Raw genomic sequence first — 21,016 nt, 5'->3', positions numbered from 1 at the left:
TAATTTTATTAAAATAGTATGAATGATTACTCCCTTATTTTATTTCTAACCCCTTAATATTACCCCGTATTTGGGTGCATACTTACAAATATTTCGAATTGAATAAATGAAGAGCATTCACAATATTTCGCCAATGTATAACAAGCCTTATGGCCTTACTATTTCGTTACTACCGTTTCGTTACGTACATTTTTTTTGAGAAATACTCATAAGAATATCTTGCACTCATGAAGTGTCTATCTAAATATATCTTTAGAACTGCGATGGGATTCCCCTTGACATGACTGAGTCCTAAAGACTCAGTCATCATCATGGTTATGATCACCAGCAATAACCATCACGACTTCATGAGATTCGTTATAGAGCGGAAAGTAAGTAGGTATGATGGTAAGCCAAGGTTACATTTACTTTATTTAAAACATCTTTGCATAAAAAAAATGTCTGAGGGGCGAACTTATTGTCATTGGTATTCTCTCCCAGTCAACCTTTGCCTCACCCACAGACACCTCACCTCACCTCACTAAACAGAATTTACCACAGAAACGCTGTTTATGAACTTGCAACATTATACAATGGTAGTTTTTTAGTTTTGAATAATGGTAACATCCAATCTGCCATTTTAAAAAAAAAGAAACAGTCGGCCACGCTTGCCACAGAAATCGTTTCACGTTTTGGGGATTTTTTCCCCTTTGTTTCGTTCCAATATTGCTGTAACTACCTCATTACCAGAGCAAAACATAAAATTCACAAGTCAAAATTCGAAATGGCTGATTTAGACGATTTCTTCGCAAAGAAAGATCGCAAAAAGAAAGCGGTAAAAAAGTTCGCGACTGCCGACGAATTAGCTAAGAAACTAGAGGACACAAAACAGAAAACTGATGTTCGACCTAAGAAGGAAAGGCCTGTACAGGAGGGTGAAGAGGGCGGCCGAGCTGGGGTAAGTTAGTGCTAAAAACTACTTGTGTTGGTTAAATTTTGTGAGGTCATTGCTTAGCTGTCACAGTCCGTTGATCGAGTGAGAACTTTTAATTCTACGATATACCCCAAAATCTTGAGTTGTTTCTGGTAGTTTACCGCGTTAAAACATACCGTTAGGCATAATATGTGACTTGGTGCACGAATGTTGGCCTGTGTCAAGTTTGTCAGGTCAATTTCTAGGCGTATTCCGACGTCTAACCTGTAATTTGTAGGTCATGCCACCACATCACCAATAACAAAGAGGCTTATCTCCCATTGTCATGCTGAATTATTTAGTTTACATACATTTTCATAGCACTTGGTTGATTTCCATTTTTGCTTACAAAGCATTGTCAAACTCCTATAATAAAAGTGGGTACTGTGGTAGTATTACACTCTAAAACTTAAGTTTCGTGTGGTGTTTTATTGATATGTTGTTAGTCTTAATAATAACAACAAGCTTATGTGATGAAGATGACTGTTAATTGCAAATAAAGATTTATAGTAATTTATTAATTATTAACAACTATAAATTTCCTCAAGATAGCTAATGAATCACTCTTTTGTTTTTGATTTTCTGTATTTTGTTGAACATTCTATGCTATTTATAGTACCTAAGCAGTTTTTGAATAAATTATACAGTTATGTATACAAGTATTGTCCCTAAATTACGATTTACAAATTGGATGTTAGTAAAACTTCAGTCACTTTGTAAGAGTTTAATACTTTAATAGTTACGATTAATGCATGTAATCTTCATACCGCCTGAGAATGTGCCGACCAGCCAGTTAAATTTGTTTGGCCCTTGGCCAGTATGCATATAAAATCCATATTTATCATGTCATGGGCATTTGTCTCATCAGCAACATTTCAATGCTTTATCTTTCTATGGTTTAATTATTTGGATTTCTACCCTCTGGGTAGATAGTGTTCTAGACTAGGGGTGGCTATTAGTCTAGTCGATCGTGGCAAGGCAAAAAATACATGATTGTGTACTAAACTATGCTGTTTCATTTAAGATTTCAAGAAGTATGTAAGTGGTAGATCACCCAGGGTTTCGTTAGTAAACAGTAGAAAAGTTGGCCACCCCTGTTCTAGACACTATGTCAGGTAGTTCCCAGGTTGTAGTAGAATATAGATAAGATAAATAGCAGATTTTAGTCAGACTTTGTCATAAGATTTTATAGCAAACAGTGCTGTTCGTGAGATTTCAATTCCAGTCTCACAACATTGTAAATCTAAATATCACAGCAAGCATTATCTAGTTGTCTCAATTATTAGTCAACAATATGAGCTAATTATTTGTTTAAACATCGTCATGTCAAGAGAAAACCAGTCGTTAATGTCTTTACATAAATTAACGATCATTGTGGAACATAATTTTTTAAATAACATGTTTCTGGAATGTTTAATTTTTTGTTTACTTTTCCTAATGATAATAAAACAGATGTTGATGAGCATGATTAGCAATATTTGTCTGGAAATGATAATTGGGAATATTTTTGTATACAATTAATATTTAATTTTGTGCCAAGTTTTTCAACAATTTAAGATTCAATTAGCTGACTACCATGAAATACAAGTTCATGATTTTTTATTCGTAAAAATTCGTCATCATCAATATTTCAGCCATAGGACGTCCACTGCTGAACATAGGCCTATTGGCTCAGCTGTGACTTAAACCTTGATCTACTTGGTTGTGTTCTCAACAAGCTGTAAACCAGTACTTGCGATATCAAAAGATAGAAATGTAATCAAATAAAAAAGTTTCATTTTTTGGACCACTGTAGCACCGATTTTACAGTCTCAATGAAAAATATGAATAAAATTGAGTTATAACACTGCACAACAGCATTTCTGATGATTGGGTTATGTTACATGATATTAGTCCCATTTTTAATGACGATTTCAAATCTGTGATTGAAATATCTGTATCAGCTCTGGTTAAAAAAATATGACACTTGGGTCTTTTTGTAAAAAAACACTCTTTTTTTAGAGATGATCCTATTTTATGAAGTTGTTAAGTTGAAAAAACTTTCTTTTATTTGACTTCCTTGCTGATGCTGAAGGCAGACAGCTCTTCTGAATGATTCCACAGCAGTCAGCCATCATGTGTGCATTTCAGTGGCCCTGATAGCGTCCCTCTATCGTACGAAGGCCCTGGTGGATTTGCTCGCCATGTTCTTCACTTAGATCCTTAAGAGTTGTGATAAAATTGTTCAGGTGATTGCGAAGAGAGTGTAATTCGATGTTTATATTACATCCAACCAAAAAAACATGTTTGTAAGTGACTCGTACGTAGTTCGATGTGTAAGAATAGTAAGATTTTTTCGGATTTTCCAAAAAAAAAAATTAAAATGCCAAAATAACTCATTCCATGTCTTTTCGGAAGACTTGAAGATTCTAAATCTCTAAAACGATCGTTTAAACCATCTTGGCTAATATGAATTTCAACTTGATAGCTCTACGCGTTCATGAGGAAAAAAGTAATAAGTTTATATTTATTAAAAAATATATATTTTGTAATGTAACTAAAAATTTAAGGTTTTCGGAATTTTTCCTTCATGTGTGCTATAAAACGTTGCTTCATGCCAAATTTCAAGATTCTAGGTCGACTGGAAGTACCCTTTAGGTTTTGATTCCCTTGCGAGTACTTGCGAGTTTCAAAATATGCAGCTTAAATTGCTGTTTCTTTTGATTGCGTTGACATAGAAGTTTGATTTTGTTACAGCTTAAAGGTATTATAGACCTGAGTATTTGGTATGAATTTCAATTTAATACCTCTACGCGTTTATGAGGAAATGGGTAGTAAGTTTAAAATTATTTAAAAAAAATATATTTTGTGATGTAACTAAAAATTTATGGTTTTCGTAATTTTTCCTTTATCTATGCTATAAGACGTTGCTTCGTACCAAATTTCAAGATTCTGAGTTCACGGGAAGCACCCTGTAGGTTTTGATTCCCTTGCAAGTGTCGAAAATTTGTGGCATAAACGGCTGTATCTTTTGATTGCGTTGGCTTAGAAGTTTGATTTTTTCACAGCTTCAAGGGACAGTAGACCTGAGTAATTGATATAAATTTCAGCTTCATACCTCCACGCGTTCCTGAGAAAAAGGGTCTTGACAGACGGACGGACGGACAACAAAGTGATCCTATAAGGGTTCCGTTTTTTCCTTTTGAGGTACGGAACCCTAAAAATGGACGGCAGATTCAGAATCAGCGACGTCAAATTAGTAAACATCATGTAATGAAAGTCAATCATCAGCCAAAAGTTGCAATTTTGTTGTGCAGTGTAATTGTAGTTTTTAAAATCTCATTTTAAATTACCTTTCTTTACAAAGATCATTGTAGCGCTATGACTGACATGGTTCACAGCAGTCTCAAGTAAAATACCTCTCTGTAATGGACTCATTATTAACTGACCATAGAAACCACTGAAAGTTTCAAACTGGTCGCGTCATGTGTGGTCTCTCAACAGACGCTATGGCAGAAACTTAGATGCAACTCAAAAGTAACTAGCAGTTGCAGTTCACTGTCTGTTCTGGGCCTTACCGTTCATATTCTCTTTTCCAGGAAGAAGAGGAGTGGAAAGAGTACGAGGAACCCGTGAAAGACTACACGGGGCTCAAGATCCAAGTGCTGCAAGGCGGCAACGGAGCGCCCGAGTCGGGCGGCCGCTCCGAGTCCGAGGACAGCGCGCCAGACGGCTCCGGCAAGGGCAAGGGCCCGTGGAATAAGCCTGTGAGTAGCTATTGTTATTATATTTAAAGTCCGGTCGCTGAGCACGCAGAATTTCGTCCAATGACCCCAAGCTACCCGTCCTTATCGCTCGCGCGTAATTATGTTGCTGTTGCGCTCGCACACTCACTGCGGCCGCCCGTCGCACAGTCGCGACAGCAATATAGTTACGCGCGAGCGATAAAGACGGGTAGCTTGGGGTCATTGGACGAAATTCTATCTGCTCGGCGACCGGACTTTATACTCAGTCAGAGCGCAGAACTTTGATACCGCGATGCAGGATTTTACGTACGGCGGCGTGTGCCATAGTAAGGTAGGTGTCAGCGTTATCTGTTGGTTGATGACTGTAGTTGTCGATAGATGACGCCACATTAGTACAGTGAGCGTAAAGTCCGTGACACCCAAAGTGGCCAAAATGGTGTCAAGCAGTGGCGTAACTATAGAGTGGCAGGGCTGGCAAAATGCCACGGGCCCCCGACCCGAGGGTCCCCAGCCCAAGACCCAAATCGCAACGTGATGCTTCAGAGCCTGGTCCCGGGGCACCCCTGAAAAATAACCAAATAACCCTAGATACGCCAAGGGCCCCATGTACATAATTGCTCGGCCTCGGATGGTATAGTTACGCCACTGGTGCCAAGACTCCACGGGGCTCAAGACCCAGGTGCTGCAAGGCGGCAACGGAGCGCCCGAGTCGGGCGGCCGCTCCGAGTCCGAGGACAGCGCGCCGGACGGCTCCGGCAAGGGCAAGGGCCCGTGGAATAAGCCTGTGAGTAGCTATTGTTATTATACTTAAAGACCGGTCGCTGAGCACGCAGAATTTCGTCCAATGACCCCAAGCTACCCGTCCTTATCGCTCGCGCGTAATTATGTTGCTGTTGCGCTCGCACACTCACTGCGGCCGCCCGTCGCACAGTCGCGACAGCAATGTAATTACGCGCGAGCGATAAAGACGGGTAGCTTGGGGTCATTGGACGAAATTCTATCTGCTCGACGACCGGACTTTATACTCAGTCAGAGCGCAGAACTTTGATATGGCGATGCAGGATTTTACGCGCGGTGGCGGGTGCCGCAGTAAGGTAGTCAGCGCCATCTGTTGGTTGATGACTGTAGTTGTCGATAGATGTCGCCACATTAGTACAGTCAGCGTAAAGTCCATGACACCCATAAAGCTGCCAAGACTCCACGGGGCTCAAGACCCAGGTGCTGCAAGGCGGCAACGGAGCGCCCGAGTCGGGCGGCCGCTCCGAGTCCGAGGAAGGCTCCGGGAAGGGGAAGGGCCCGTGGAATAAGCCTGTGAGTAGTAGTCTTCTTATCGGGTCGACAACAAACCTACACAGTGTCAGCCCAAAACTCCGCTACAAGAGTTGCGTTGTCAGCTATTTAAAGACTTCCAGGTAAGCTAGGGGAGCTCCAGGTAAGCAGTTATGTTTGTGGGATTTGAGGATCATCCACATTAAGGAAGTTAAGGTGGAGTTGTGAGTAGCTGTTATGTTTGGTACAGTTATGCTGAGTTGCACTACCTAACTTTGACCATAACTATAACGATAATCGGTGCTTTTTGTATGCAGTTTGACAGATTTTTGACGTTTGTCAAAGTTAAAGTAACGTGTGACACCCAAAGTGGCCAAAAAGTTGACAAGACTACACGGGGCTCAGAAAAAGGCACTGGCAAAGGGAAGGGGCCGTGGAGTAAGCCTGTAAGTAGTTATGTTTAGTACAGTCAAACGGGACTATTCCCACCTCTCGTTCCCACCGCTGCAACTCCTGTGTAGCCAGGATCTACAGCTTGACCGCCAATAAAAACCCAACCAGTGAAGGTCAAGTTTGTCCCGGGGGAAAGTTAACTGTCATTGGATCCGCAACGAAATTAATCAGAAGAACATAGGTTTAGTACATAACAGTCAGCATAAAGTAGTCCGTGACATATGAAGGGGCGTTTCGACCGAGTTGCACCGGCCGTGGTCACAGGCTGACTGGAGCGTCCGTCACTCAAAGGTCAGCCAAATACAGGTAATATTTCAATGTTGCCTATCAACGTCAGCAATTTTTGTTCCCAGTTTTTGTGTTACAAATGCGCATCCTACCAGTGTTTCGGGCAATTGGCAAGAGCTGAGAAGAAGCGACGCAACAAACTCAGTCACCACTGTTTGCCGGTTTAAATATCTAGAATTAAAGTGTTAGGAGCCAGTAGATCTATTATCATAAATAGAACACTGGATACTTAACTTTCACATTATGTATATTGCTTCATTTTAAAATACAATTCATCACTTACCACAAAAGCGCGGGGAGTCGTCCACGCGCACAGATAATATAATTTATTTATTTATTTATTATCTGTGTTCACGCGCGTCCCTCTAATGATCTAATCTGACGTTTCTATGACAGCAGCTTATTGACTATAACTATATCGTTTTAGACTTTTCACAATTAACAAAAGGTATTATGTTTGTTTCGCAGGTGGAGGTGGAGCCGCCGCCGCCGCCGCCGCCCGTGGAGGAGCCGCCGCGGCGCGAGGTGAAGCCGGCCGCGTACGTCGCGCCCGCGCAACGCAATCGTCCCGTCGAGCCGCTGCGCCGTCACCAGGCAGTGAGTGTACACTCCTACCTCTAACACGGGACTATTCCCACCTCTACAACTCCTGTGTAGCCAGGATCTACAGCTTGACCGTCATAAAAACCCAACCACTCTTACCTTTAAGCCGGATTATTCCACTTCACCTGGGCGAATAAAGCGGAATTTTTAGTGTCCTCATATCATCTCGGAATATCACCCAGCCTAAGGCCCGGTTTTAAGTACACTACTTCTTAAGACCGTGACAAAATCTTATTCTTTTTCACTTTTATAGAGAGAAAAGCCTTTACACTCTTGTAGAGAGAAAAGGAGAGAACGCTGTTCTTATTCTCATCTATAGAAAGACACTGTCACAGTGACAAAAGTCACCCGTGCGCGTACGGTACGGTAAAGCTGAGCGGAGACGAGACGAGAGAAGATGTACGCACAACTCGAACGAACTAACCTCGCTGGAATGCGACTCTGTCTCCCACTTACCTGCGTTCTCCCCGTCCGTATCAGAGCGTCGATGTGACGTCACGGGTCATACGTCATCGGGTCGTAGCTGTCAGCTGTCAGTCTATTGCTATCTAAGTACGCCGCCGCCCGTGGAGAAGCCGCCGCGGCGCGAGGTGAAGCCGGCCGCGTACGTCGCGCCCGCGCAACGCAATCGTCCCGTCGAGCCGCTGCGCCGTCACCAGGCAGTGAGTGTACACTCTTACCTCTAACACGGGACTATTCCCACCTCTCGTTCCCACCTCTACAACTCCTGTGTAGCCAGGATCTACAGCTTGACCGTCATAAAAACCCAACCACTCTTACCTTTAAGCCGGATTATTCCACTTCACCTGGGCGAATAAAGCGGAATTTTTAGTGTCCTCATATCATCTCGGAATATCACCCAGCCTAAGGCCCGGTTTTAAGTACACTACTTCTTAAGGCCGTGACAAAATCTTATTCTTTTTCACTTTTATAGAGAGAAAAACCTTTACACTCTTGTAGAGAGAAAAGGAGAGAACGCTGTTCTTATTCTCATCTATAGAAAGACACTGTCACAGTGACAAAAGTCACCCGTGCGCGTACGGTACGGTAAAGCTGAGCGGAGACGAGACGAGAGAAGATGTACGTACAACTCGAACGAACTAACCTCGCTGGAATGCGACTCCCTCCCACTTACCCGCGTTCTCCCCGTCCGTATCAGAGCGTCGATGTGACGTCACGGGTCATACGTCATCGGGTCGTAGCTGTCAGCTGTCAGTCTATTGCTATCTAAGTACGCCGCCGCCCGTGGAGAAGCCGCCGCGGCGCGAGGTAAAGCCGGCCGCGTACGTCGCGCCCGCGCAACGCAATCGTCCCGTCGAGCCGCTGCGCCGCCACCAGGCAGTCAGTATTCATGGATATGTTCTTTTTCACTTCATGGGATCTTGTATTTGTCAGTGAAAATATGCATGAAATTGTATGCCTGCTCTGCGGGGACGGGATGGGTTATGTAGGGCTCACCAGGGCAGAAGAACAAGACACAAAAGTTCCCGGTGCTCTATCATTCGCCTTAAGTGAGAAGAAGGAACTGTGCGATTCCAGACAAAACTTTCTACCATACACTTCATGGTGGGACCTAACTTAACAATAGAAAACTCTTATGGCTCACACTGGCGGATTGCAAGCGTTTTCTGGGCGGAGCAGCGGCGAGCATACCGCGGCATTTTGCAATCATTTTGGTGACCGCGGCGTGTGCGTCTAGCCGCCGCTCCGCTTGCAATTCGCTAGTGTGGCATGGCCCTTAGGGGCCTACGCAAAATTTGCGTGGGGGCGCACGCCAACTGTCGCGCGTTCCGGCGTCTCGCTATGAACGACAAAGAAATACTGATGCTGACAATGTACTGTTAGAGGCCGGTACATTTATTATCATAAATAAAACACTGAATACTCAACTTTCACACTATATTGCCTTATTTCTAATACAATTCATCACTTAGCACAAAAGCGCGCGGAGTCGTCACCGCGCTCCCCTCTATTCTAACGTTTGCTCGTGTGTGTGACACGACAGCAAAAAGTTTGCACTATGACAGCAGTTCATTGGCTATAACGGTACCGTTATTATTTACGATAACGTTTTATATTTTTCACAATTAATCTTGCTCACACCTTCTATTCCCATTCCAGAAGCACGCGCCGGACATCCACAACGACGACACCTTCCCGGTGCTCGGCGCCGGCCCCGGGGCCAAGCGAGGCGGCTACAGCACCGCCGGCGCCTCGCCCGCGCCCGCCCACCACGCGCGCCAGCCGCTCGCGCTCGGCAACCGCTTCACCACGCTGCAGGACGACAGCTAGCCAGGTGCGTCACAGGACACAGCTCGCCAGGTGCGTCACAGGACACAGCTCGCCGGGCGCGTCACAGGACACAGCTAGCCAGGTGCGAGCGTTACAGGACACAGCTAGCCAGGTGCGTCACAGGGTACGTCTGGCCAGATGCGTTACAAGGCATGGCTAGCCAGGTGCGTCACCGGGACAGCTGGCCAGATGCGTGCCACATTATAGGGCACACCTTGCCGCTCGCTCTCGGCAACTGCTTTACCACGATGCAGGACGATAACTAGTCAGGTGCGTGCGGCACACAGCTCGCCAGGCGTGGCACAGCACACAGCTCGCCAGGCGTGGCACAGCACAAAGCTCGCCAGGCGTGGCACAGGGACTGCTGACCAGTTGCTTTACAGAGACAGCTGGCCAGGTGCGTCACAGGGACAGCTGGCCAGATGCGTGCCACGTTACAGGGCACAGCTGGCCAGGTGCGTGCGTAACATGGCACGGCTGGCCGAGCGCATGCGTAACAGGGCACACAGGGTACGTCACAGGGCACGGCTGGCCAAATACGGCGTTACAGGGCGCAGCTAGCCAGGTGCGTGCGTTACAGGGCACGGTTAACCCAGGATCAGTAACCAGTTTTGCGATATCTTAATAGTAAATATTTTTGTGTGGCTGTACTAAGTATGGAAGCTGGAAACATAAATTTTTCAGACAGATCCAGTTTATTCTGTAACCTATTACCGTTTTATAGAGCTCGTGAAGCACTTTCAGGATCAGTAACCAGTTTTTCGATACCTTGTATAGTTTGCAAATAATCGAGTGAGATTACTTATCGTTTCCACCCTGTATAGTTTTCACCAATATTATAAAGTCCCCTTATTACACCTCTGCATTGCAATTACATGAAATGAAAGTTCACTACGCTCAATATATTGACTTGTATTTTGTTGTTTGCAGGTAGCAAGAATCAGCTCTGTGAAGCGCAGCAGTAAAGTGAAGTGTCAAAATGGACTTGTAAGCAAAGCCTGGGCATAGCATATACACCCACACATTCTATATGTAAAGCTAAATAGAACAATACAGTGCATTTCCTACGGTGTTGCCACTCTAGTATCGAGACAGTTGCTCTACGACATGGCAATGTTCAAAGTTAAACTTTTTAGTGCAATATCTAAAAGCCTGGCCACTTTTTTTATTTTTATAAAGTTTTTAAATATAAAAAAAGGTTCTAACACAATTTGTAGACAATAAATCATTGCCTGATTCGAGCATTAAAAAAAACATTCAAACGCGTTAAATCATTAAAAAGCGTAAACAAAGCAACTGTCTTTTAGCAAAGTGTTAAAATGAGAGTGAAAAATCTACATTTGTTATTTTTTATGTTTAAATTGAAAACTTATGGCAGTGTTTTGTATGCGTGGTAAGGGACGTTTAGGAAATTTCGACGAAAATGCAACTTATGAATATGCCGAAACCTTGAATGTAAAATAAAGCGTGGACATCAAGAAAATTTTAATTATTAAGAATAAGAAATCATTAAAAATAGAAAGGCGTTTAAAACTTTGGCTCCATTACGGATGAAATGTTTGGTTACCTAAAATTGTTTTTAATATTGCTGTATGAATCGGCAAATCCTTCGGAACATGTTGTACCATAGTAATAAATTATGTATTTAAACTTTGAGCTCGTTTTATTTTAGACTTCAACATTTTAACCCTTGTGTGTTTACTAACAGCCAAACGTTTCAACCGACGGTTTTTCAAAAGAATTGTCCTAACATTTTTCCATCTTTGCCACTTGAAGAAGATTCCTCACTCTCTGGAAGTGTCAAGGATTTTTTAAAACTTATTAATTTGTTTGATCCACTCGGACGCGCCCCATCAATGTTTGGTCTCGGTCGCGCGGGGTGCGGGGAGTTTGCTCCGAGCAATCCGAGCGGCATTATTGTAGTGTGCGTGTGCACTCATGGATGATTTAGCGTGTACCGATAACACTCAAACATTAGCGGAAGAATGGTGGGGCGCGTCTTCGTGGATGGCAAGAACTATACAATGTTACCCTTTACGCGTACGTTATTAAGCTATAGGAAGAACAAACAAATCAAATTGTATGATAAAATTTATTAGGTAAAAATCTTTGGTCAATTTAAATAATAAAAGTCGGTATCTATCTACACAACTAGACTAGAATCTCGCAGTTCGACTTAAATACTAAAGTTTTCCTCCAGCCTTCTCAAATGGTCCACATTTGCCTCTTGAGGCGGGCTATTATGACTTAAAATATTATTTCTGTACAGATCCATATTCCTTTGCGTGGTCGCCATATTGTTGTACACCTCTCGCGGCACCAGGCGATTTTGCGCGGGAATTTTGACGTTTCCTGTCATATTCAAATTTCGATCGTGGAAAACTCTTTCGTTCGGGTAGGTGGAAGGAGGTGGAATTAAAAAAGGCGGCATGTCCGGTTTAGGCATAGTTCGAAAAACATTTCTTTCTAATAAGGGGTTGTGTGTATTGGAAATATTGGTCAGAGATTTCATCCATTGCTGTTGTTGAGTTGGTGGGAGACGGTTAGGGTAGTTGAAAATCCAAAGGCGGTCTCCGACGAACATCGGCCTAGGGGCGACGATTCCTAAGCTGCTGTAGTATTGCTGTGCTAAGAGCTCGACGTCGTTGGTGTACTTCCGTTTCCATTTTGTTCGGCGGTTTTGGAACCATATTTTGATCTGAAATAAAAAGAATATTGTAAAAAGATATTGTTTTAATCGAATTGGAAATAAAAGTGGAATTTGCAAAAAAAATTTCGCTAAAATTATACGGGTTGAAAGGTCGTAACAGGAAATAGATCAACTTTCAAGTAAGTAATCGAGAAAAAACGGTCTGAACAATAATTGAAAATCTAAATATGATCTAAATATTGAAATTCACCCATGCCACTCGTTTACATTTTACGCATTTACCATTAGTAGACTAATTAAAGCCTATTTTGCCGTATGTAAGCCTACTGGTAAATCCGTTAACACGAGCCTAGCTAATCTGTCTATAAATCAGCTTCCCTCGAAAGTTAGCTCTCTCCATAAATTAAATTTCCAATATTGCCTTACCTGAGTCTCGGTAAGCCTCAGCTGCCTGGCTAGGCGGCCTCTTGCAGCGACGGACAAGTACCGGTTCTTCTCAAACTCGGCCTCCAAGCTCTTGATCTGCTGAGCGCTGAACGCGGTGCGCGCGCGCTTCCCGCGAGATGACGATCCTGAGGAGAAGAAAAAGGTTACAAGTTTTTAGAGGAAATATCCTTCCAAGCTTAGGTCCGTATTATAAAATAAAAAGAAAAATTAGAATTACTAGATTATGTAATGGTTTAAATATCTATTGAAATTGCAGCAATCAAAAGCCGCAAATTAATATTGAATTGAGTTTAGTTCCGTAATTCGCTCCTCTGTTGAGGGTTTCCGATCCATTACTTTTTCGGGCTTTTGGCCCTAAGCTAAGGTCCGGATTCTGTATTGCGATTTCCAGCTGGAGCGTGATCATCAGCTTAGCGTTCTAAGCTTTTATTTTTTCATCAACTTTTCTTATAAATTCATATGAGTAAAAGGTAAGCACCGCGCTCCAAGTGGAAAGTCCAATTCAGAAACGGCCTATAAGAAAAAAAAATATGGATTTAAAAAATGGACTTAAAAATCTTTTGTCAGAATAATATACTGTTTCAGTTTCATTCTCATTTAAAACTTCGTATTGTTCTAATAATACCATCTTAATGGCTTTCAATCATTGAGTCCCGATACTGAATGGGCCGAGCACCGCGGAAGTCATTCCAGACAATCCGCTCTTCAAAATGGAAGCGGACACAGCACATCATCACCTAAAAGCTATTTTCAATAAACACCTCCCCGCCATGAGTAATTAGGCGTAATATATCAACATGTCATTCCGCTACCGACACCGCCATATTGTATTTCAAGCGACGCCAGCGCCACTTTACAATGTGAACGCGTCCTAATGAGCCCGCGAAAATAACTGTCAAAACTACTTTTTTAAAACGGTGGGAGCTTTATGACGAAGGCGTTAGAGCTTATAGTCATCACAAATTAGTGTTATTGACCGAAAAACACGTTTGTACGCAGAGACGAATGTGTTGAAGATTTATTAGCTATCCGGCGATCGTTAAAGAAATTACAAAGAACATAATGTCTGAACGGGTTGTATTTCAGTTTTAATGATATAATGAGTGTGCGTGTCACATTTAACCGTTTTGAAAATGTTTTTGAGATGTAAAAAATTGTATCCGGCCAGTGCCAATCTGATGGAGACATTTTTGTTGATGTTATCGTAGTTTGAAGCAATAGTAATGATCTGATTTTACAGTTAGGTATACCTACTAAATTACTATAATATTCTTGAAATATAGGTAATTTCTTCTGAAGCGCGCTCCCATTTAATTAATTGGTCGTTTTGTTGATTCTAACCCAAGGACGGACACGCGTCTTCAATAATTACTTAATGATAACTCTACGTACATAAAAAACTACATTAACGAGTCACGACGACTAAATACTCCATTTATGATTTTATTTATGTATATTATTTTATTTTTAATTATTCAGAAAACCACATGATGGGTTTTAGATTTTATAAAATTGTAAGCGTTTTAGCCTAAGACGTGTACTACGTGATAAAGTTTAATTTGAAATAAACCCTTTTGTTACAAGTTCTACTCATTATGGAACGGTTAACACTTCAAAAGCGGTTGAACAAAGATTCCATTCAATATCGGATAGCAACTCTGTTCTTATTAGAATCGAATCTTTAATCAAGCGCTATTCATCAAATCGCTTGCAATAACGCAGCAAGTAAATTAATTAGCGACAGAAATAGTCTAATGTCGAGTGACGAAAACAAGCATCAAAACTAGCAAACGCTCCGACCAGTGTAAAGCAATTAATGTCAATTTATCCTCACTTGTCAACGGGGCATGTCTTTGTTTCCCGCGCATTTTGTTGAAAAAAAAAAACATGGCTGATCTGACGTAATCTACAAACTACAGTCTTTATTGTTACGAGGGTAGAGCAGAAATTTCGTTGACAGTTAATTTCGAAAACGGAACGATAATTTTGCCGCGCATACAATTGAGTTCGGATTCACTCTTGTAATAGAATTTTACAGCTTTTTAATGAGCTCAAACCACTTACTAAATTTCAGCGGTGCGACAGTTCTTTTCATGTTTGTTTCCATTTTTTTTCTTTGCGGTGAATGATTGCGGGGCAGAGAGATTTAGTTAACGAGACCGGAGAGGCGTGGAGATTTATCTTTTCGTAACAAATTTAGAAAATGAGACATCAGTGAACGTTTATGTTTGGGTGTGTGCGTGGAACGGAACGTTGCCGATTCAAATGGCTAATTTGAGATGCGATGTCGGGACAGGGAAACTTTGGAGTCTCCTTTTATAATATTTATAATGAGAACTTCTTTTAGGCTATAAGTACCTACGAGTAACATCATTGAACGCACTAAACTTATCATCATCATCATCATCATTTCAGCCTCCCCCAATGATTGGTAGCGGCCTGCATCCAGCGCCTTCGTGATAACTTTATGATGTCGTCGGTCCACCTTGTGAACTACTTATAGCATAGAATTTATTGGTTAATTAAGCTTTAGGTTCTGCTGCATCGTCACTGTCTACTGAAATTCTAGAGTGGCTAGAGTATTGTACTTATATTCTTTAGTCGGGATCTCTTGTCCTCATTTGTATTCCTGTGTAGCTAGAATTTACGGTCTATTCCACCTTTGTTAACTTGGATTTGATCACCCAGGTGATCAAAGTGGAGTACAAGCGACACTTTGGTGTCCTTTGATCACCCATGGATAAGAAGTTCACTTTGATCACCTAGGTGATCTTATGCATGGGTGCTCAAAGGTCACCAAAGTGTCGCCTGGAGTCCACATTGATCACCTGAGTGATAAAATCCAGGTGATCAAAGTGGAATAGTCCTAATTTACAGCTTGACCCATTACGCTACATCTACAAGCAAAATCAATATCTGGCTTACAGGAAAAGTTCTAACGTTTTAATTAAATAATAATTAACTAATGTACTAATGTACCTACCTAATTAAATAATACTCGTAGTACAAGATATTTTCTAATTCAATTTACTAGCTGTTACCTATTCATTTCTTTTTAAAGTTACGAGAAGCCAGATAATTAATAACCTGCTTAAACTGATCAAATCACTCTTTGTCATACTCATATTGATTCTATGAATTAAATTCTTTATAGAATTTTACGGTACTACTATTATTTATTCTGCGATTTTACGCACTCCTTAAAACTCTAAATTCCACAATCTCCGAACATAAGTGGTTGGCAGATAATAAATAAAATAAATGAGTGGCATATTTTCGCCTATCGCTCGTTACGTAGACTTATTGGCGATCTTTAGTAGACAATAATAGCTTTATTTTGAAACGTGATGAAGAATTTAAAAACTTTATGTCTTGGGATAGAGGAGGTGCGTGTTTGTTTTTTATTGCGCGTTTAAATTGTAACATTCTGCCCTGTTTTCGGCAGAAGCACACAAGTAACAGAATACGTATGCGCATGCATTAAAATTTTAGTTAAGGGCTAAGTTTTGTTAGTAAAATTATCTATAATAATATATTGTTAAACAAACTTTTGCCCGCGAATTAGTATGACTAAATGATATCTAAACTTTCCTCAGGAATTTTATTGCTCTTTATTTGTGAAAACCGCATGAAAACTTTTTAGTAGCTTTTAAGTTTAGGTATGCAACGGACTTAGTTTAACTTTGCGAATGAAGCAATGGTAGGGTTAATACTGGGACGTGTAAAAGTGCTTTTTTAAAGCCTATTTGCAGAAATAAATGAGTATTATGAGTTTTTTTTTATGAATTAATATTGTAGACAGCTTTTTGGTCCATGCTTGATTGGCGAAGACTTCGTCATGCTTGCTACCTACTGCCTACACCTGTACATGTGCAGAAGTTTGCCGTTGATAGCTTTATAAAGCAAAATTAAATTAAATAAACTCACAATAAATTAACATTACATTGGCAGAATTCAGTGCGGAAGACACTTTGTGGACCGCAAAATAAGAAAAAGACTAGATAAATAGATACTTAATAAAAAAAACAGAATAACAGATAAATATTGGTGAACTCTTCTACTTGAAGCGTTTGATACTTGCTACAGAGAAAATTCATAACTTTTTATACGTTAAAAACTAAGTCAATTAATTATATGTACGACGTACACCTACTTATTTAATTACTTTATTTCCAAGTTGCTAAGACGTCCTAATTGGCGCCAAAAATAAAACATGGCGCGAACGCATGGCGAGCCGTCAAATGGCGCGCGAAGGCGCAAACTGCCGTATAGCCACTTTTTATGTTTTTTAGATTAATTGGGGCTCGGGTGCATTCGGATCGAGTTGCGATGATTTATTTGTAAGTCTATCTTTGTGATCCGGTGTTAAAGGATGCTTGTAAAAAAAGAAGAAAAAACTGAAAAAACGAAAACTAAAAACATGAGGGATGGAAAAGAGACGTGTTTGGTTAAATAATTAAGCAATACTTAGGCCCAGTTTTTTGATTCGTAGTTAAAATAACCAATGGTCAAATTTGACAGATGTCAAGTGACAAGTGGTTAAATATCAGAAAAAAATGTTTTTCGAACAATGGTTAGCTTGACTTTTAGTACATTTTTTAACTATTAGTTAACATTTTGTTAATATTTAACCATTAGTAGCAAAATTTAACAATTTGTTATTTTAACTATGAATCAAAAAACTGGGCCTTAGGCCCGGTTTTTTGATTCGTAGTTAAAATAACCAATGGTCAAGTTTGACAGATGTCAAATGACAAGTGGTTAAATATCAAAAAAAAATGTTTTTCGAACAATGGTTAGCTTGACTTTTAGTACATTTTTTAACTACTAGTTAACATTTTGTTAATATTTAACCATTAGTAGCAAAATTTAACAATTTGTTATTTTAACTACGAATCAAAAAACTGGGCCTTAGCGCAGGCGCAGACCACCGATTTTTAGTTGGCCGATAGTTGGGTCGGGCTGTTGATCAGTATTGAGATGTATGAAAGTGCGCACATTACACCGATTTGGTATTGGTATTGGCCGATTCTTCATACAAGCTAGAATCGAGCCCAACCATCGGCCAACTAAAAATCGCGCCTAGGCTAGAATTTCGTTATTTGGAATTCTCTTACTTGGTTTAGATTCAGATTTTTGGATTGCGAAGAGAAAAGTGCGGCATTTTCCATATCTAAAATATTGATGATATAGCCAATTTCATTATAAATTAAACAATTTGTCAATTTCTAACATTGTGGCGGTAAAAAAAATTGATGCAAAAATCCGAATGTCAAAAATATTATAGCCTGACCAGGAACATAAAAACCCTGGCATAGAGGCGCGTCAATCGCATTTGATAGTGCAACACTGAGTACAGTCGTACCTGTGTTAAATTAATAAGCTAACTTTATGTATCAGGATTCAGGATTACGGGCTAATTTGATATTTTCATAAATTAACCAAAAAATATTATTATAGGTAACCTGGTTTAAATAAATTAAATGAAACTATCAATCGAGCTAGTAGGATTTATTTTATTATTCATCAATAATCAAATTCAGAACTTGAATATTCAACTGCAATGTTTGGTCATGAACGCTTCAAACTCGGTACTTCTTTCCCAATTCCATAAAATTCAACACTTAGAAAGTGACAGAAAATTTTAAAATAGGTAGTTGAAACAAACCACAGCTAATTTTCATAGTGGACTGTACTATACGATAAACATGACAGTCAATTTGACAACCTTTGTCGGAAACATTATTCAATGAAAATATTGTCCGAACCCTTAGTATTTCTCTTCGACAAATACTTTAACACATTGTGAACCACTTTTCTTTCACGACTATAAAAAGATTTTAGCAATTTAATTCACAAAATCAATTGCGCACATTTAAAATAAAGTTTGTTTACACTTTGACAGCAATAGACTGACATGCAAGGTGACATGTCAATGAAGTTTTCAGTTACTGTTGCCATTAAAAGAAATTAGTACCATTAGTTTTCCGCAACATGGCGAGGGTTTTTATGTTCCTGGTCAGGCTATACCTGCAAATAGCTATAATTTTGCATGGTGTTAATTAATTCATGTAGAAGTTTCATTTCTTTTCCAGCAACAGACTACTGTAGTTACAGTATCGGATAATCGCAAACTATTATTTCAAATCTTCAGACGATTATGGATATTGATAGAAAGAAAGAATGATCATGGAGTCCAATTATAATTGGTCCTATAATTATAGGACCCATATTTCTCTGTTAAGGATTATGATTTAGGATCCGACAATTTTGTCTACCATACTTAAGTCGAGTTAAGATTGTTTCGTATAAAATATTGAGTTCGGTCAATATAAAATATTTTTTTAATGGATTTGATTTGATTTGTTACAAAATAAATAGCATCTCCTACTATGTAATTACACCTAGGTACCACAGCTAGTTAATGTGCCTCCGGGGCCCGGCTGCACTTTCATACTCTACCTTATTTATGTAGGCAATTTCCGTACCGTTCCGATATGTTTTTCTTGTCGTTTGATTGATTATCATAATCATATTATTATCATAATCTGGACACAAAATATTTTTCCATTTTGTGGTCTGCTGGAGCGCCGCACTGGATAATTTTTGATACAAAATCGCAGCTATTACATACCTGCAAACTATATCGCTTATGATGTATTGGCCACGCAACCCCGACTTTTTTAAATTAACTGCTAATAAATTAGATAAATGCAACAAAACTTAATTACGCGCCAGTAGATTTTTCGCAGGCTTTTTCGTAGTTAGTATATTTTTTTTAAAGAGTACCTAATACACATAAATATTATTCTGTGGTAATACCTACTTCCGTTTCCGAATTAATATTTAAAAGTTTGAAATAGTAATCCCTCTTCTCAAAATTACGATGTTTTTATTTTCAGCTTTTGATTTAGTTTTCATAATATAATAATTTTCAGTCCAAAAAGTAGGTTAAAATAAGTTTTTCTTTATAAATTCCCAATTTTGTTGAGTTAGTGGTAATACTTAAATATGACTGTAGATTAAGTTTATTTAGAAAATAATTGATGTCTACATTAATTCAGAGACACTAAAATACATCTACTATATAAAAATAAGTCGGGTTTTCTTCCCTGACGCTATAACTCCAGAACGCACGAACCGATTTCCACGGTTTTGCATTCGTTGGAAAGGTCTCGGGCTCCGTGAGGTTTATAGCAAAGAAAATTCAGGAAAAATTTCAACAGAAAAGCAGAAAGGGGGTAAAACGGGATCCACGCGTACGAAGTCGCGGGCGGCCGCTAGTTATGTATAAAAACCCTAAACCTAAGCTGTGTGTCTGCTGTACTTTTGTACAGTAAAATTATTATCTTATAAATTGTATTCGAATCTATTTAATAATATTTTTACGATGATAGTTTGTTGTTATACCTTAATGAAATAATATGCGGAATATTAACAAAATAGATAAAAGGTGTATGGTTTTGGTTATAAAAACGTATTAATTCCGAAAAAATAACATTTTCAGGGATTTTGAGGGATTTTAGAGCTCATTAAAATTCATGCATTGATTTTCATTTATCATACCCGATTGTTGATAATCATGACGCTTGTCATCTAGATAGTCCTGCGCATCGCCGACGGTGGATCCTTCCACGTCGACGTGCTCCGAGCTCAGGTTGCTATCCCGATCCTCCTCATCCGTCTCACAATGCACTTCACTGTCTGAATTGTTTTTAAAATAACCCGTTCCACTGGTCGAAGCATGAGCATCTTCATTTGTTTCTTTTACACTGTCAGCCTTGTCGAACTTATCAGCCAGCAGACTCTCAATCGAAAACGGCAGCTTTGCATCGCTTTTCTCTACCTTCGCTTCCGCATCAACGTCATCTACATCCATTGCAGTATCAGATGGATTCATTTTTTGGATTCACTTCCCAACGTCTGCACTTTGCGAAGTCCAACGATCATTTCGGAGTAGCTACCTCACTTTTTCGTAGCACCACCAAATTTACCGACTACTAACTCACGCGCAACAATAATTTAGACTAATTTGAAACCTTAACGGTGCGTTTTTGTCAAATCGTACCGCTGAAACGACTGTGAGACGAAGAATGTTAACTGCCTCTTCTGAAAAACATATTCGCTGTGAATCTGATCTATTGCATCTTCATCCCTCGGGATAAGATTCAAAATTGCGCGCGTTGGAAATCTTGACTGACTGATTTGAATGAAGATGGAGAGCCTCGACTAATGGGCGTCTTTTCTGGATGACAATTTGGTATAACGCTTTTAAATGCATCTCATTCAAAATTCAATCTCATTTCCCAAAGTTTAGAGTTGAAATTAGCTTGGGTG

The 21,016-nt window shown here is 40.1% G+C and overlaps 2 protein-coding genes across 5 annotated transcripts; one reads left to right on the top strand and one right to left on the bottom strand.

The window, feature by feature from the left end:
- The first annotated feature begins 612 nt into the window (after positions 1-612).
- On the top strand, positions 613-11,235 carry LOC114350268 (protein CDV3 homolog). 4 transcript variants are annotated; one of them, XM_028300993.1, is made up of 6 exons: positions 613-937; positions 4,531-4,593; positions 5,357-5,461; positions 7,156-7,284; positions 9,412-9,586; positions 10,513-11,235. In XM_028300993.1, exons 1-5 carry the CDS (start codon positions 764-766, stop codon positions 9,580-9,582), a joined length of 642 nt encoding a protein of 213 aa, XP_028156794.1. In that variant the 5' UTR covers positions 613-763; the 3' UTR covers positions 9,583-9,586; positions 10,513-11,235. The 4 variants fall into 4 exon arrangements, with proteins under 4 accessions (XP_028156794.1, XP_028156793.1, XP_028156792.1 ...); XM_028300992.1 differs by lacking the exon at positions 5,357-5,461 and adding an exon at positions 7,881-7,952 and having other exon boundaries at positions 4,531-4,698; positions 7,156-7,212; XM_028300991.1 differs by lacking the exon at positions 5,357-5,461 and having other exon boundaries at positions 4,531-4,698.
- A 365-nt stretch (positions 11,236-11,600) lies between these two features.
- Positions 11,601-20,754, bottom strand: lms (lateral muscles scarcer). The gene is made up of 3 exons (XM_028301008.1): positions 20,246-20,754; positions 12,659-12,804; positions 11,601-12,280 (listed from the first exon to the last, which is right to left on the bottom strand). The coding sequence occupies exons 1-3, from the start codon at positions 20,577-20,579 to the stop codon at positions 11,759-11,761; spliced, it is 1,002 nt and encodes a 333-aa protein (XP_028156809.1). The 5' UTR covers positions 20,580-20,754; the 3' UTR covers positions 11,601-11,758.
- Between the last annotated feature and the right edge of the window lie 262 nt (positions 20,755-21,016).

Source organism: Ostrinia furnacalis, unplaced genomic scaffold (assembly GCF_004193835.3).
Source record: "Ostrinia furnacalis isolate ACB-3 unplaced genomic scaffold, ASM419383v2 OfSCF0859, whole genome shotgun sequence".
In the NCBI taxonomy this organism is placed as follows: domain Eukaryota; kingdom Metazoa; phylum Arthropoda; class Insecta; order Lepidoptera; family Crambidae; genus Ostrinia; species Ostrinia furnacalis.
The sequence above is the reverse complement of the archived record's forward strand: the minus strand, read 5'-3'. Positions and strand labels throughout refer to the sequence as shown.